Source organism: Rhipicephalus sanguineus, chromosome 3, assembly GCF_013339695.2.
Source record: "Rhipicephalus sanguineus isolate Rsan-2018 chromosome 3, BIME_Rsan_1.4, whole genome shotgun sequence".
NCBI lineage: Eukaryota > Metazoa > Arthropoda > Arachnida > Ixodida > Ixodidae > Rhipicephalus > Rhipicephalus sanguineus.
The window spans coordinates 135,478,988-135,497,195 of record NC_051178.1 but is presented as its reverse complement, the minus strand read 5'-3'; the positions used below and the strand labels follow the sequence as shown (position 1 = coordinate 135,497,195).

The following is an 18,208-nucleotide window of genomic DNA, read 5'->3' as shown; positions in this document are numbered from 1 at the left end:
TTTCAGCCCTCGTTATCCTTATGGAGACATCCATTCCGATGCGCGCAGTAATGCCGCACATTGCTTCCATAGGCCCACTTAGACACCTACAGCTCCTACTTCAGCCCTCGGTGACGGGCTAGCAGATGCGCGCGCCTAAGGGAATTTCCTTTCTGCCTATAGCCCTGCCCATCATCCGAGGGCTCACATTGTTGTGTAAATAAAAATTATTATTATTATTATTATTATTATTATTATTATTATTATTATTATTATTATTATCAAGACTGTTTTAAATCCTTCGCATATTTGAAATTCATTTCAAAAACAACTGTTTTCCACGAACTCTGAACGGTGACCCAGCATCACTGGTGTATCCAAAAAAAAAGGGGGGGGGGGAAGGGTCAAAATCACCCTGAGCTTTTTAATTTTGCGTGTATATATATACGCGCACACATACAAACACACGCGCGAACGCACGTACTGGCTGAACCCGCTCCCCGAAAAAAAGCTTCTGGCTACGTCCTAGCCCAACATACTCAAGCGTTTGTACCAGTTAGAAATAGAAGTACTGGCCACCCTTTTCCCTGTACAGTTAATGTTAGCAGCTGAAACGGCTGATGTACTTCCTGACAAGTATTCGTAGCAGAAGACACTGGTCCCATGCGTCAAAGAAGCAGTCTGTGATGTAATCAGGCATCTGCACGTTCCATAGAACTGCAGCAGATGTTCGTTTGGTCGTTTACTGCTATGTGACAATTTCAGTTGAGTTCGATTACTCACCTGAAGAAACAGTCCAGCAGCTCTAATAGCCCTTGAAAGTGGGCGAAAAAAAAGCTCCCAAAACTAGTCTACATAAGCATCTGGCCAAGTCTAAAAGCTCGCGTCGGAATGGACTGCCATTATCCATTATGCAAGGCAGATCAAAGCTAGTGGATGCGGTTCACAATTTCATGAACAGGCTTTTACACAACAGTAGTTCTTTTATTTGAGGTGGGTCAAGCAGGTACGTACATATGTGTAATGCACTGCGGAACAAAACAAACTGGAACCTGCGAACTCTGTCCAAGATTTAGACAAAAATAAGCCGAGGGAAGTTTATAGGCCACATCAAGATACCGGCAATGCCTGACAAACAAGATCTCTAATTTAAATATCACAACAATTATCTGCAACTGGAATGAGTGTTCAACAAATCATATCTCTGATCACCGAGTTTGCACCACATACACAATGTCATAGATGGAAGAATAATATAAATGGTTGCAAGTAAACAACTATTTATTTAAACAAACAAAAACGTATAAAGCTTACGCTCATCGTAAATTAATGGACCACAACTGTTGCGGGAAACCCGTTTTCACTGGTACACAGTTATTCAGTTTGATGTGCCTTGAAGGTCATGAAGCCGGCAAGATGTGTTAAGTGTTCACCTCAAAACAATTAACGTGTCTTTGGTTAGGAAGGTTAGGTATTGCTGCCCAAATCCAAAAATAAACTGCCACATTGATGGATAAGTGTCAGTGGCATAAATATAACCTCAGATAAAAATTGCAGCCTACAATAACAAAAAAACACGCCCAATATACGCTGTGATGCTCCTTCTCGAGCAGTCAAGTGCTAAATGTGGCAGCATAGTCTCCTAATTATGCATGACAAAGTCTAGAGACCACAGCATCAACAAAAAGATTAAATTTTCTTCTAGTAAAACAGTTTCAACATATTACATGGGTAGAACATAGACTGTACCATTTGACTTCAGCCTGGATGCGTACCAAAGCAGTGAAGATGTGCTTTTGTGACATCCATTATTTTTAGGCTTCCATGCTTGACCACATCCAACTACTGAGGCAAGCAATACTGAACACTGAAACAATGCTGCTATAACTAGTAGCTGTGTTCTACAATGTACACACAAAAAAAAGCCTCCAATGCAAGCATGACACAAAACCCTGCTGTTGCTCTAGAAATGCATCTCGCATTACTGATGCATAGAAAAACTACCTTTTCTTAATGCCAAAGGGTGAGTGCCAGTTGCTTTAATACTTTTAGGGCACATTCCTTCTGACATGTGCATGCCAGCAGAGAGATAACATGAATTTGACTTCACACCAATAAAGCACGTCTTTTCGAATTTATGCTCATGCGACTCCTGTCAGAAATCTCGAAGTAAAAGAGACTTCTCACAAAACAGAAAGCAGATTTTCTACAGAAGGACCCCACTGCATGCTTACTTAAATTTCTGATGTCCGCTCATAATTTTTTGTCAGTATGTCATCCTTGGGAGGCACACGTACCGGGAGGGAGGGCACAGGCTGTCAAAGAATGTATCAAGTTTTGTCAACGGCAGTTGCATGTCAGAAAATGCCAAAGGCCACTGATATGAAGGAACGGCTTCTTCAACAAAAGGTGCTGCAGAGCCTTTTTGAAAAGCACTTTTAATCGGCTCCAGTGTCTTGGTACAATGTCAACCTCCACATACAGCATGACACCACGAAGGGAATGGACACTAGTAGCCTTCAAGTACATCCAAACCGATCTCATAACATTCCTATTCATAGATTTTTCTTTACCTTGTGGATTTCTGCTGAACTCTTCTGACTAACTGTCTTCGCTCTAAATGGTCTTTTACCACTCACATAAAAATGTAAGCATCAGCATGTAAACACTGTCAGGACAGATGAGTCAGTTTATAACAAACTTTATAAAAATAAATAAAAACAGGTGCCACAGTAAAAACAACGAGTCAGGGTGAGGTATCGGAGCGGTTAAAAAAGTCTTTCACAGTTGTTGGGGTCCTTGAACAAGAGAGGCTGCTATGAGGTCTTGGCTGTCAAGCGATGTATCGTCGAATGGTCCTCAAACTTCTTCAGGTCGTGCAGGTTGTCCCACCAGTCGAAAAGAAAATTCTCTACCACGAGCTTGAACCAGGGTGTAATCACCTGGCCTTGTACTTCGAGTGAGGCTGCAAGAAAGTTAAAACTGATGTTGGGCACAGTCAATAAAGTTTTGATGCGGTGTGAATGACGGTGCTGTGCTAACAGCGTTCCCAAGGTATTATGGTTCCTTAGCCACGTTCAGATAAATGTGACACTATTAAGTTGAACTTTTTTCAAGCGCCATTATGGTATTGCAATGCACCGTGCTAGCACCCCGAGAGTGGCAAGAAGGAAAACAACAATATGCGCAGTTATGCCATGCATTCTCCTCAGAGCAAAAGAAATGTATTTCCTTGGGTCACGAACAGAAAATACTTTTTGTTCCTTTATTGTGTGAAGCCGAGCACAGCTCTTCGATCAAGTAATAAAGTCAGCTTTGTAGCAGTGGACAAACGGTTTGTTTATTCCTTTTTAGTCATTTTAAGCAAAGCTTCTGCGAGTAACAGATTTCGGTGGCAGCGAAATATAATTCGTGCACTATGCCGCTGGCACCACATACTAGTTCGCGGGTGTACACAAATAGGCCCTCGAAGGTGCATAGGTCACATGCGTATCTGTAAGCAGCCTTTTCCAATAATTGATGTTCTCTGAATCGTGGACCAATATTTGTTTCGTAAAACACACCAACAAATTCACTGATTGCTGTACAAGTGTGGTGTATACGGTCCCTTTCAGCTGCAGCTGCTTCTACGTAGGACAGACGGGCCGCTCCATTAACCAGAGATTATTGGAACATAAAAGATCCCTAACCGGAGGCTCACCTTCTAATCTATCTTTACTTTGTCGAGAGTGTAAGTGCATGCCAAAATTCAATGAATGTGCAGTTTTGTACCAGCATAGGGATGAAGAAACGCGCCTGATGATTGAGGCATGGCATGTCGAGAATAGTGGTAGCGCATGTGTGAGCCAACCGTCGATTAACTTGCATAAAGATGAAATCAAATGCCTTAACAGTTATCTTTCGCGTAGGCTTCCACGCGTGCCGGATTGATAGGTTCGCCTATTGCATGATCATGCGCAGAGAAGTTTTCATGCCTTCTTTCTTTTCCGCTTTTGTGTGTCTATTCAGTTGTAAGTTGGCGTTTGTGGTGTCCTGACTTCTTTCTTGTGTCCGTGTTTGCATGCCCTGTCTTTTTAGAATGAATCGTGGACTTGTCGGTGATCAGTCGTTTCTGATACGGCAGTCTGATAGTTTACGGAGGTTATCGAGGCAACTTGTCATTCCACGTTGCCACATTTCATTCTTGCCTGGGTACGAACATATAACTGTTATTGCTGCCAGTAGCAAATGAAGTGTTGTACTGCTAAACACATTGATGATGGTTCCACTCTGGCATGGAGGAAGGGAACAGTTGAGAGGGAGCAGTGCGGTAGAAAGAAAGAAAGAAAGAAAGAAGGAAGGAAAGAAGGAAAGAAAGAAAGAAAGGTAGTAGGTCAGGCTTGCACATGCCAAGCTTCAGCTGCCCCCATTTTCCAGATAGGGAAAGGGTTCCTGAATTTTTTTCCCCTCCCCTATGATTACCTTCCGCAGTTATTCTGCTGGCGAGGGAATAAATCAATAGTTTTAAGTGCTTACTAGGTCACTCGCCATGTTCATAGCTTGAAAGTAGGTGGGAAATATTAGGAGTAATGCATAGGCAAATTTCAAAGTGTGCTTGCCAATTAGGGGCCCAATAAAAACTGCGAATATATATACAGTTTTAAGTCTATTTCAAGCCACTACATGAAATGCTAACGATGTTTCCACACTGCCCTGGAACAACTAAGGAAGAAATTTCATATAAATACCTGCCAACTCTCCCGATTCGCCCGGAAGACTCCCGATTTCCGACCCATCCTCCCAATTGTACGGGCGCAGCCTAAAATCTCCCGATAAACGACCCTAACCCCACCTGATATCAAAATAACAAAGGACAACAGTTCTAAACATTTTCTAGCCTTAAGGAAATATAAAAACACCAGGCCTGCGCTGAAATCGCAGCACAGTCACAGCGAAAGCTGGAAGAGCGGTGTTTCTAGAGCCCGTTGTAAGCTTTCTTGGGGCTACTAATACAAGTACACTAGCAAGGTACCCACTATGCCATAAATCACAATTTTCGTGAAGTTGGGAAGCACCTACAAAGCCATTATTCATCATTCTGCGGAGGAGCGAGCCACCAGCTACACGTCTGTAAGGCATTATGTGCACTTTGTTGACGCGATGACTGATGACGATGAAGAATTATGGCTCAGCCCTTTGTAATGGGTCGGAAGCTTTGAACGGCCCACCAGTTATGTAATTTGCATTGGGTGACGCCCGGTCGCTATTTCCCTCTCCCACCATGCTGTATAACATACGTTGATGTGGGAGAGAGAGGGGGGCGAAGAACTTTACTGATGGTAAGGTAGGTAGCGCAAAGAGACACGGACACAAGCGAAGAATAAGTGCACAGGACAAGCGCCAACTTCAAACTAGCCCAGTTATCCGTTCTCGTAACTTTACTGAGACCCTGAGGAAATGGATCATGCGCTTATGGGCTTCCTTGGCAACCAATACAAGTGCACTTGCGAGGAACCCACTACGCTATAAATCATTGTAATTTTTTAGAAGTAGGAAAGCAGGCATTATGCCATTTTTCGTCATTCTACGGAGAGCTGTGGTACCTGCTAAACGCATGTAAGGCATTATGCGCACTTTGTTGATGCTGTGCCTGATGACGATGAAGAATTATGGCGGAGCCCTTTGTAATGGGAAGGAAGCATTCAACAACCTTCTCGTTGCACAATTCATATTCTGTGACGCCTGGTTACAGAATTCGCATTGTGCGACACTTGGTGCTTATTTTATTCTTCTACCACGCTAGATTGCAAATGTTAATGCGGTTCCTTCCCGACATCAAGCCTGTATAAGACCTTTTTGCAAAGCAGTTTCAAGCACCGGCATGGTTCAGAGTTTGAATACTGGGCTCCCATGCAGAGGGCCCAAGTTCGAACCTCGTTCCATCCTGAAATTTTTTTCTTATTTCGTTTTTTTTTTCCCCCTTATTTCGAGCAATAGTGGTTACGGACACCGGCAGAGGCGGCGGACAACTACGGCACCAAAAACGGCCGCTGAAATGATCTCATAACAGCTTTCGCTGTAAAAGAACAGCTTGCTGTGAAACCCTTCTCTCTACACACTGATGTAAAGGTAAAGTACGCCGCCGCGTTCGTGAGTGGCCTTGGTTATTTACCGTTCAGCGTGTCATCTTCATCTTGACGACGAACTCACGGTAACATCACACTGCAGCACAGGCCAGTTAAGTTTGCCGTCGTACAACATTATGCAGTGAAGTGAGCTAAGTGTGCGGAGGGGATATCTCAGGTCATAGCACATTTTGTCCTGTGCGTCTAGTTATGAGCACCGGTACGATCTCTGGTGTCTACACAGAGCTGTGAGTGACGTTACTGCGGCCCTAAGAAGTGAAAAATGACTTGTTTGTTGTTCGCATCCCTCCTCTCCCCTGCGATGCTCCCGATTTTAGAGATCCCTAGGTTGGCAGGTATGCATATACAGGGTAATTTTTTTAGACAATACAGACTTTTTATAACAAACCAATGACGGTAAGCCTCTTGCCGTTTTCGCACATGAACTCTACGTCGAGGCGAAAAACTTTGCTGCAGTTAAAATGACACTTTGCCACTAATTAACAAAAATTCTTTAATTACCTTTTTAATTATTGACTTGAGGGCAGGTGTTTATATTAGAAAGTTGTAGTACGTGCCAATCTATGGCACACCCATTTTTTTTTAGAAATCACGAAAGTTGCACGTAGTTCGAGGTATTCATCATTTAATTTCAAGGGCGAAATCGAAACTGATTGCACCCGGCGCCCACCAAGTGTGGCGGAACACCAGGACACCACATGACAGGGAAGTGACGAAATTCGATTGAAGGTACGCAGAAGCAGAATCTGGCCCGAAAAATCAGCAAGCATTCTGAAATACGCAAGTGAACAGCTTAATGTTTCTGTGCAATGGGTGGTGCTTATGTGTTTCTTTCGTGAACTATAAAGAGGCGAGAATAACTATTTCGTGTGTCTGCAAGAAGAAGCACCGAATTGGCAGCCCTCAGTTTTATGCCTACCAGACACAAAGAAAAGGTTGATATCGCGGTTTTCTTGAGCACACTTAGAAAGAAACAGGTAAGCGCCAAACAATACGTGCGAAAATAAGGCGATGTGTGGGCACAAGCGAGATGAGTTGCAGCTTTTCACGAAAACATACGGCTGCGGCGCTCCTTCATTCAAATTTCGTCGCTCCCTTGTGACGGGTAGCTCCGGTCTGACATAGCAGAACGGTCGTGCTTTGTGCGCGCCTTGCGCGATCAGTTTCGAATTTGCCCTTGGCATTCGATGAAGAATATCTCGAACTACGCACAACTTTTGTGATTTGTAAAATACAGGTATGCCATAAATTGGTACGCACTACAACTTTCTCATATAAACACCTGCCTTCAAGTCAATAATTAAACAGTTAATTAATGAGTTTTTGTTAATTAGTGGTAACAGCGTCATTTTGACTGCGGCAAAGTTTTTCTGCCTCGATGTGGATTGCGTGTGCGAAAACGACAAGAGCCTTACTGTGATAGGACTTTTATAAAAAAATCTGGTATTGCATAAAAAATGAACACCCTGTATAAACAATACGGCAGCCATGCTATGTATGATGCATACTCAAAGTATGAAATGTGAAGGTTATTACGCACTTCGAAAATAATTACTGATTGCGCATTCTTTCTCTTAACCTGCAGTTAAACCTTGGGACTGGAAAAATGACATTCTTCATGTCTGTCACTTGCAATAATGCTGAAGGTCTGCTTCTTAGGAAAGAGTAACAGACATAAGAAGGATGTGTGCTCACATATGAAGTGTGAGATGTCCTTTCTTGATATGTAGAGGGATTCCTTCACTTCGTTGGGATTGGGTTTGATGGCGACATCCTTGTGCACGAAGAGGATGTAGTCTACTTCGTTTTCACCCCAGGTGGAATCGGAGGGAGCCTTGTAGAGGATGCGGGTGAGGTATCGTATCTCATCTAAAGGCATCTACGAATACAACAGCACCGGTTCTTCAAATGACAGTAACACTGAGCTGCACAGAGTATGCCAATCACCTCCATCATAAGCGATACTAAGTGAATAAAGTTAAACCTATCTATAACAAACTTTATATAATGAAATTCTTGATATAACAAAGTATACAATTTTTTATGACTTTAGATCTATAAACACCATGCATTTTAAGTGGGAAGCACTTCAGGAGCCCGACTTGTCGTTCATTCATGCATAACATGTGGCATGATCACGCTCACAGTAAAGCGCTCAATACAGGCCATAACAAGGCTAGCAATGCTCGAAACCGGATTAAAATTAACAAATAAGGTCTAAAATAATATAATTAGCAGAGATAACCAAGAAGTAATTGCAATAATTAACTAAAAATCGCTAAAAACATTTCTGAAATCTGCGGCTGACTCCGGGGCCACGCAAGAGAGGGCGCCACCATCTCGCCAATTGAGCAAAAGCCCCCTCCCTCTTAGGCAAAGCGCCACCCCTTTCGCAGCGGATGCAAAAATTCAAAGCGATGACATGCTTCCCACAACAGCCCACCTTTGGTCCCTGGCTTTACAATGACCATAACTGGTCCTCGGCTGCCATTATCATCGAAAATCTGCATGACTATAACCTTGCACTTTACATTTAAGACCGGTAAAAGTGCACTTGAAACAGCGACACAAAGAATGCACACACACACGCACATACATAGCACTTCTACCGTTCGTAAAAATGCATGGACTACCAGACGCAGGCGCCCGGATTGCCACCTTGGAGGACTTGCGTTTTAAACAATCAACTTGCAAACAACAATGACTGGACATGTCTGACTAAGTGAAGGTATAAGGCAGACTTGGCGCCCCCCTCAGATGATTAGGGGGGGGGGGGCACTCCCACTGCCCCCTCGCGCACAAGCCTATGCTTACCCCTACACTTTGCCGGTGCTGCGTTGTACATGTGATGGGGAAACAACCTGACGGAATTCACCACAGACGACGCGTATCTCAACTGCTGTAACAAGCAGGAAGTCGATAAAGTGCAGCAAAAAGTAGTGGACACGTCGCACCCCAAGTTTGCAAGTCTCCCTAACAAGATTCTACTCGTGTCGGGCAAACCCTACATGCTTACCTCAAACATTGGCATCATCGACGCTTTGGTAAATGGAGCACTGGGAACTCTACGAATAGGAATCGCTAGGTGCCCATGCTACGCACTTCCTCAGGTTTCACAGTAGTGGAGCTGCGATACGTTTTAGAGCACAGCTCTCAGGCACCCGTTCCTGGGTTGAGCGGCATTGCCAGTGTTGGCTGGTGTCGGCGTAATCGATAGAGCGAACGAGGACGAAAGGAAGCGAACGCAGAGTCTGTCGATATCACAAGCCACTGGCCTCTAACCTCGCTTTCTTCCTCCATCATGCGCACTGGCCCCTCAGCCAGAGCTCGTGTGCATGCAGGGCTGGCACGTGCACTGCGGCTGGCTTCGCTTGTCGTAACGCGGCTGTCGCCGTTTCGCTTGTTTCGCGACACCAGCAATGCACAGAGTGGTGTGCGTAACAACTGAGCGCTGGCAGTTTCTGTGGCAATATGTATCGAACGTTACATTGCTACAACTGCGGATAGCCGAAACTTCAAACACAGTTGGCGTTGCCGCAACACGGAGCTGCACTCAGAATTCGCATTAGGGAGTATCATAATCGTCTGTGAACTTTTGTAACCTTAATATCACAAAGCATAATTATCAATGATTTCAATACAGCAAAGTTTCACTAGTACTGCAAAGAATTTCCATTGACTCAAGTGATCAAGTGATTAATTTACCTGTGGTTTTTCTACTTGTTCCCGGAGCAGCGAGAGGGAAAGCATGCGGGAACCCATAATAATAATATCTGGGGTTTTGCGTGCCAAAACCACGATACGATTATGAGGCATGCCGTAGTGGAAGGCTCCGGAAATTTTGACCATCTGGTGGGTGTTCCTTAACGTGCACTCACAATGCACAGTAAACGGGCCTCTAGCATGTCACCTCCGTCGTAATGCAACCGCTGCAACCGACATCGAACTTGCGACCTTCGCGTCCGCAGCTGAGCCCCGTAACCACTACACCACCGGCGGGCACCCTTTAAAACGTGTCAAACACGTTATGTGCTGTCGTAAGAGAACATCCAAAACTGACACTGTTTCGTATTTTGTGTGCCACGTGCCTTGCATCAGTGGCAGCTTTGGTGTTCTTGTTGCTACCATGTGGCAAGCGACAAGCACAAGTAGGCGTAAATGCAGTAGAATTAAATGCCATTACCTCTTACTTATCTTGCAAGTAATCACAATGATGCAGGAAACAAATGTCACCGACCCGGCCAGTATCTTCCAGGCTATCTCGATCGGCAAGAAAAAGGATGTCTGCGCTTGTTTCAGGGCATCACAGAGCTCGCTCTCTATGATCCCGAATTCAAAAGAAGCTGTTCCGGACTCTCCGAGGAACAAAATAAGTTCCCAGTAAAAGCAATTAAACTAACTGGCATATTTACCCCAAATAAATGGTTTTTTTTTTTCAGTGAGTGCGCTGACGCAACAAGTTTTAAGTAGCTGACCAACATTGTGGAGCGGCTCACAGTGAGCTGCTGTATCGCTACCAATGCCATAAAATTAACTTCTTTAGGTGTTACGTGGATATTCTGTGACAGCTCTGCTGTTTTCCAAGTGCTAAACAGCCTCTTTAGGTCACTAGCAATATTGTGTGACAATTCAATCAGAGATAAGGTGCAGTTCCATGCATTCACACTGTTGTCAATGTATACACATGATTATTTTGTTTCTTTTTTCCAAAAATATCTGTGTTGCAAGGTAATGCCTCGTTGCACCATTCTTACATGTGCCCGCTTTCCTTCAAGCTTATGGCAGTTCAGTGCCATGAATTCCTACCAACCAGATCAGCTTTCAGTTCCATTATCAAACACAGCACAACTTCAGTAATTGTGCTTTTCTTATTGCGTCCTGCCAATTGTATAATGTTTCTCAGCTGTAAAAAAAAGCACATAGTTTCTGAGTGACGTTGCAATCCATTACCAATTTTATGTTTCTTAAACAGATCACTTTCGTTACTAGAGATCAAAAGAAGTCTCTCTCACACTTGACACTTCTTAATGCGATCAGAGAAATGCCCAAAAAGGTGAAACAAAGAGACAAAAGAAGGTGCCCATCACCTCTTTGGGATCGATTCCAAGCTCAATGAAAAGCCTACGCTGAGCTGCCTTCTTGACACCTAGAGCATTTGCTTCTTCTAGCTCATCCGGAACGTGCAGAGGATGGCTGCAACAGGTGTTTGTGAAGCGACCTGCAAATCAAGTGATCCAGCCACTGAGGAGCCCATATCCTACTGTAATAACGGTAAAGAAATTCCTCATCAATAAAGGAATTCTCAAGCATCGGAAAACGTTAAAATTGCAAAAGTGTGATTCTCTCAAGACAGCACCTTTTGATCCCATAAACGTTCCGTGGGACACCCTAGAAAACAATATCTTGAAGAGTGTTAAAGTGAATACTTCATTGCAGATCAGCAGGTGTTTTCATGCTGCGGCGGCTAGATTATAAAAGGAGGTTGAACGTGGTGCAGAGATGGTGAGGTGGAGAGGATGGTGAATGTAAAGTAGGGTGTCAACTGATTGGTCACATCAGTGATGATGTCATAGAAACAGACATCACTGACACAACCAATCACAAACACACTGTGGCACCATAACATTTATGGAACACAACGTACGTCATTGCGCTTTTGTCGGTACCCGAGTGGCTTACCTGGAAAGGTTATCTTTGCATCAGATCGCTGCTGCAATAGTAGCTCATTTTTCGAATTGAACAAGAAGACACTGAAGGCCCTGTGCAAAAATCCTGGACAGCAAAAAAAAAAAAGAAGAAACAAACAAATCAGTGGCACCAGAAAATGGCCAAGTTGCTGAATTCTTCACAAGACTGCATCAAACATCACAATGAAGTCGCAGACAAGCTTAAAGGGACACTAAAGGCAAATATTAAGTCGACGTTGATTGTTGAAATAGCGGTCCAGAAACCTCGTAGTGCTGCTTTTGTGCCAAGGAAGTGCTCATTTTGAAATAAAATCACGTTTTTAGTGGTCCGCATTGCGTTAGCGCGCTTCAAATCTCCCGCCTGAAAATACGACTCTCCTACGTCACTGCTGCCGTGCCCAACGTTGCCCGCTTTTACTGCGCGGCCGCCGACACTAGTGGCAGCCGAGCGGAAGTAGAGGGACCCACAGTAGCAACAACGGCGCTGCGGCAAAGACTTGCTCGGATGGGCACATTCAAAGCCGTCACCAAGTTGCGGTTGGTCTCGTAATCCTCAGTACGAAAGTGCAGCGAGCACACACGCAGAGGTTTTGACTGTTTAGCACACTGGCGCAATGGCATGACACTAAGCCACTTCGAGCGTAAGGGTTCATTCCGCGGCACCCAGTGAAAAGACACACCGGTTTCTTTGCTGCAGCACTGTCGTTGTGCACCATTCGGGCATCCGGCAATATCACACGCATGCGGCATTTTGTCGAACTTTCTGTCAGAGCGACTTTCACGAGCGCGCAAAACACGCACGGCAGTACGCGATCCCGAAACTACCACTGAGACGGGCGAGGCACAGTTCGGCGAAAACGGAACCTTTTAACCACGCGCGCCGTTCCCCATGGCAACGCCACGGAGGTTTTGTTTTCCATGAATCAAGCGGAAACGAACAAACAGCATTTTATTACGTCTTTTGATGCTCGGAATGTTCTTTTTTTACTGCTGCTAGTTTGATTACTAGTGATTTACTGTAGGCCGACTTCCCTACGTCATCGGGATCACTTCGAAAATGTCCCACTCGTGGCGCTCATCATGTGATACATTTAGCTTAATTTCTCGGTAAGTAGGGCACTGCTGTTGATAATATTGCCATTTTAGAAGTCGTCATACATTGGGCTTTCACTCTGACATAAATTGTTATTTGCCTTTAGTGACCCTTTAATAGCACGGGTTTAACTGCAACATCACTGTCATTTTGCCAGGTATGCGCACTAGCTCCATTGTTTAAGCATTGGTACATACATTTTACACAGTGCCTCAGTCATGCTGTTATACCATGGTTGAAACACGTTATTGAGATCTCCCTTAATTAATAATGATATGAAATAACTCTTAGCTTAAATTACTACGCAGTTGTTGTATGGTATAATGCAGAAATTCCGGTACCGGGTGACAGCATCCTATTAAAATTTGCTGGAGATACATTTTACGTGATTACTGCTTTGTCTTTTTACGGGCGAGCTTAATATAACGCCAACACAGAGCATCCTCCGTGTCAAACTTCCACAGTTCGAAGTATGAGTTGGATGTGCCGTAAAAAGCTAGCAAAAATAATGCTTCTGACAGTGATACTGAAAATAATTCCACCGTAACAGCTTGAAATAAAGCAAAATTCAGAGCACAGAGAACCAGTGCAGGTGCTTAGCATCACCTGCAAGACAGTGCTTGCAGTATCGTGAAAATCTTGAAGGTATAGCCTGGGATTTGCCTCATATGAACACCTGAATGCCTAATTTGCTGAACTTCTGTTTGAAGATTGCTAATAAGGGTGTTTGACAATTATCTCTAAACTTTGAGTCAGAAATAGTTATATATCATCTCTGACATTGAAAAGAATGTAATGAACAACATTTTAAGTTTATGCAGCGATCCAAGATGAAAAGTGAAAGTGGGGAACTGCAAGGCAACAATGAACCTGACTCACTGTGATTAGGAAAATAGTACATATATACGTTCTATCTCATTGAGCAGGCGAAGAGTACCGTAAAATCTCGAGCAAGCGCACCCCCTACTGTGAAAGATATTTGGACAAAATTTGGAGAGGGGTCCTTGCTCGGTCGCAGACAAAAATTCAAAATGGCGGCAGAACAGCCTCCAAGAAGAGGGCACACATATGCTTCTAACGAAATGCTTTACTGAATACTCATATATTTACTGTTTTTACTGAACCGGGAGGAATCCTTGTGTGAAATTTCATCTGTTATGACCCAAGGGGGAAAGATGTCCTTCAGATGTTCCGACAATTTGTGACAACTCAGAATGCAACCCCGAGGCACCACACTGTAAAAGTACTAAGAAATCGTACACATATCTAAAGACTCTCAGAACTTGGGTTCCTAGGAACCGCTGCTGCAGAACTATGTAGCAGAGAACAGGCTGAAAAGAAATGGCGGGAGGGGAAGGAGGGAGGTGTTTGCTCAGTCATTGGCGCATATTTCAAATCTCCCGAAAAAGAGAGGGGGGCACTTGGTTGGGATCTTACGGTACTCTATTCAGGTAATTAAGAGACAATGATGCTAGAGCATGCTCGTACAATTTGATAAAGCAGCTTAGAAAATATGACTTCAATTCGTGAGGATCTCTTCTAAACGATTTCGTTACCATAATACCTCTCCTTTCTTTTTCAACAAACAAAAGTTACATCTTAGATATAGCTTTTCTACAACAATAAAGGCAAATGGCAAGCACACACCCTTGTTGATATTCTCCATCAGGTGACAGTCTTTCTTGCTGCACGATCCAAGGGCGCGATCCTGCTCGTCGACTAGAATGCACTGTTCTTCCAACAGTTGAACCTGCGTTGGGTCAAACTGTTCCAGGTTGACTGCCTTGCTGGCAGGCTTGGTCGTGGCAGCACGCGCTAGGTTTGCTGCGGCCATGCCCTTCTTCGAGATGCTCCCCTGTGGCAACAGCACTTGCCTGCAAAAGTCGAAGTGCAAATGGATCAGATCGACGAATCAGAGTACGAGCAGACTGCTGCGCTCGACAGACATTGTTAGTATTAAAATGGCTGGTGTGCCTTCCTATTAGTGACCTTGCCAGTGTTCTTGCCACTTTGCCGCGCACAGACAGGATTCCACAGCTGGTGTAGCACATGTGCATGACGTACTTTCCCGTTCAAGCTATGGAAAATATGCCACAACATTTTCATTTCTTTCACATCACCTGTCAGGCAGGAATGGGTTTTTATCTTTCTATCATCTAATAAGCACAATGGTCAAGTACGTATGTCGTTTCGCGACTATGCGCTATAGTACAAAGGAAGTAATGCAATCAGTTCAGTTGAAAAGCTGCAGTACATCTACACGTTTACCAATTAACACGTATACTGTACACTTATCCACCATTGCGCAACTAAATCGCATACCGCAAGCAAACTGGCGAGCTAATTTGGACAAAAAAATGTGACTAAACAACCTATGTACATTTTCGATATTGTAGCTTTTTGGAACTGAAAACAAACGAAAGATATAGACATAATTGAAAGGAGAGTGCGGGAAAGCGTAGAAAGACATTCACAGCGGTATCTTTCGTATATGGCATACAATAAGTTAAGCGTACTTACACGCGACCTAGATGTGATCCGCGCCACTGCACACAATTTTTTAAGTACCAGTGGTCACGGCTCAACTGCGCACGGCTGCGTTTGCACGCGCCAGCGCGCGCGGCTATCGTAGCACATGCCTACAAGTGGCGAACGCGCAGACAGGAGACCCAGCCGAAGAAAGTGCCCGCCAGATGAGGTCACAAGCTTTCCTCGAGAAACAATTTTTTCCTCCTGCCGCGCTGGTTCGGCCCACGGCAGTCGAAGTTCAAACAGGCTATGTTTGACGCAGGAAGACAACGCCTTCCTCAGTGTCAAGCTATTTCCTCGTCAGACGATTATTAATGGAATAAGCGATGCACCACAGCTAGCGTGATTGAGAGGACTCGTGCGATGCTCCACAGTACGGACTTTCATGATCTAGCAAATATTCATTTAACTATGACGGTAGAGGACAATGCTTCACAGGATAGAACGCGACAGGGCATTTACAACGTATAAATAAAGCAATAAAGAAGAACGAGCGCACGGTAACTTGGCTACTGCCGCAGCAGTGCAGGGCGTCTGCTAAAGCTGTAGGGATTCGCAAGGGGAGCATCTAGTTTCGGTAACCAGCTGACGACCAGCTGCTCAGTAATTAGCCAGCTGCTTCGTATCTTAATCGTTTCTATTAATCCGTCAGACACCAGTCACATATTTCAAACAGAGCTAGTTGATAGCTTAATAAAACGCCACACGATGTCGTTTAATAATTATTCGGACTATCTTACCTCATGACACTGCGGATCATGCTGACGCTAACAGCTGCGGTAGGGACTTCCAAGAGAAAATAAAAAGGTAATACTTTGACCGTTTACGTCACTGGCATTTCAATCTTGCTAATTCCGACCTCGTTCCTATTCGATGAGAACACAGCTGCGACGAAGTGGACGTGATGCGCTCACCGCCACACACGAAAAGGAAAGTAGTACGTGTGGATGCATCACACCAGCAGCATGCCAGAGAAATGTCCCGAAATAAAAGATAAACCTGGTAGTATGCCAGAGCAAAAAGCAAACAGGCACATTAACTGAAGCCTGGCGATAAGGACTAACAACACACTACGTAAAGCAAGGGTTAATTTTATTCAACGATTAACATGTGGTGCGCAAAACTTTATGACGGCAACATGTCCGAATCAAACGCTGGCTTGAAGTAACGCGTGAGCCAGCGCCATCTGTTACTTGTGGCCGTTATTAGTGGTACATTTTTTTTCAGCTGTAGCGAAAGCTGCTGTAATTAGTAATAAATTCATAATTAATTCATTGTATTTTGAACAATGAAGTGTACCAACAATCAGCCCTTTTGATGTGTACCGATGCTTAGCCGGTGCTACACCGTGATCATGGTTTTAATGCAGTTCAATTGCGCGCGTTATTTGAACTAGAATTCCTTTTCCTGATCGTTATCGCCGAACGTGGAACCCTCGCCTCATTTCTGTTAATGATACGAAAGCTTAAACGTATACGGCGCACACTCGGTCAGCTCTAAAGGTTACCGTTAGAGGTATACACGACCAATATCCTTTTAAATTTAGATTGTGACCTCTACGAACAATCATATAAACCTTTAAAGGGGTACTGACAAAAAAATTTTGGCCTCGCGTTTTTTTTTTTTTTTTGCTTCAATGTGTTCCAAACTGAAATTGGCCGACGGCCGATGTTTGGCAAACAAACGGGCAGCGCTCGGCAACCGGTATTGTTGGCCCACCAATTGCGGCCCAAAGTGGGGGCCTGATTGGCAACCAATTACACTGGTTATTAGTTGGCCGAAGACGTTCAGCCAACCAGGGGCGTAGCCAAGGGGGGGGGGGGGTTGGGGGGGTTCAAACCCCCCCCCCCGAAATTTTTCAATTTTGCTTGCGTATATATGCACGCACACATACAAACGCACGCACGAACATATATAAAGTATGGTAAAGTATGGTTGAACCCCCCCCGAAAAAAATTTCTGGCTACGCCTCTGCAGCCAACGGTCGGCAAATGATAGGGAAAGAGTCGGCACCCAATGCTCGGGCGACCAAACGTGGTCCTCCGTAGGGCCATGCTTTGCTGCCTACCACGTTGGCCAGGTACTATGATGCCAGCGACAAGCCGACATTGCTTTATATCTGTGGGCGCAATCTTTTTTTTCCTACACCGCGCGCATTATTTCTCGGTCAGCGAAAATTTCTTGTATGGGCGTTGAGCGTCGGCTGTCATTGCTTTTTGCACTACATTATTCGGACAAGATTATTTAATCCAAGCTGTGCACCGCCTAATATCTACAAGGTCGGCCTATACAGCCTTGGGCCTATGTTAGTAGCCAAAGGTCGGTCCCAACTTCGGCCCAACTCTGTCGGCCAAGCTCGGGCCATGGCCGGCCAGGTCGGCCATGCACGTTGGGCCAGCATAGAGCCGAGGTCGTTTTTTTAGTTGGGATAGAGTGTGCTAGTTGGGATAGGGAGCGGCTGCCGGTGCGTCGTCTACTGACCTTCCTCCCCACATCCGCTTGGTGGCGTGACAGTCTATGGGAATCTCCGAGCTGGAGAAAGCGGTAGCGACAGAGCGGGAAAAAACGATGGCTATGGCGGAAAGGCTTAAAGGCCAACTCCGGCGATTTTTCGAGGTCGATGGATCTCATTGAAATTCGCTGGGTACGTTCCTTTGCACGTTTCCGTCATTTATGCCAAATTACAGGGTTGAGACATGCGCAGATTGTTTGCAAATGAATTTTAAAGATTGTCTGCAAACGACCTCCTGGCTTCCCACAATTATTGGCAACATTGCGTCTGTGACGTCAGTATT

General features: G+C 44.6%; 2 protein-coding genes across 3 annotated transcripts in view; both read right to left on the bottom strand.

Moving 5' to 3' along the window:
- Positions 1-15,658, bottom strand: part of LOC119387223 (isopentenyl-diphosphate Delta-isomerase 1) — a 109,641-nt gene extending 93,983 nt beyond the window's left edge. Inside the window, exon 1 of the mRNA XM_049413445.1 lies at positions 15,405-15,658. The gene's annotated coding sequence lies outside the window, so the exon portion shown is untranslated. The remainder of the gene's footprint in view (positions 1-15,404) is intronic.
- Positions 1-16,343, bottom strand: part of LOC119387222 (isopentenyl-diphosphate Delta-isomerase 1) — a 110,326-nt gene extending 93,983 nt beyond the window's left edge. The window contains exons 1-6 of one of the 2 annotated variants that reach the window (XR_007415404.1): positions 16,154-16,343; positions 14,532-14,758; positions 11,784-11,876; positions 11,192-11,322; positions 7,800-7,983; positions 1,032-2,944 (exon numbers count right to left, since the gene is read on the bottom strand). Coding sequence is in view for 1 of the 2 variants with exons in the window: in XM_037654541.2 (XP_037510469.1) it covers positions 2,796-2,944; positions 7,800-7,983; positions 11,192-11,322; positions 11,784-11,876; positions 14,532-14,758; positions 16,154-16,173 (804 nt within the window). In the remaining variant the exon portion in view is untranslated. Of the gene's footprint in view, positions 1-942; positions 2,945-7,799; positions 7,984-11,191; positions 11,323-11,783; positions 11,877-14,531; positions 14,759-16,153 lie in introns of those variants that run through there. The other variant, XM_037654541.2, reaches the window with a different exon arrangement.
- Positions 16,344-18,208: the final 1,865 nt, after the last annotated feature.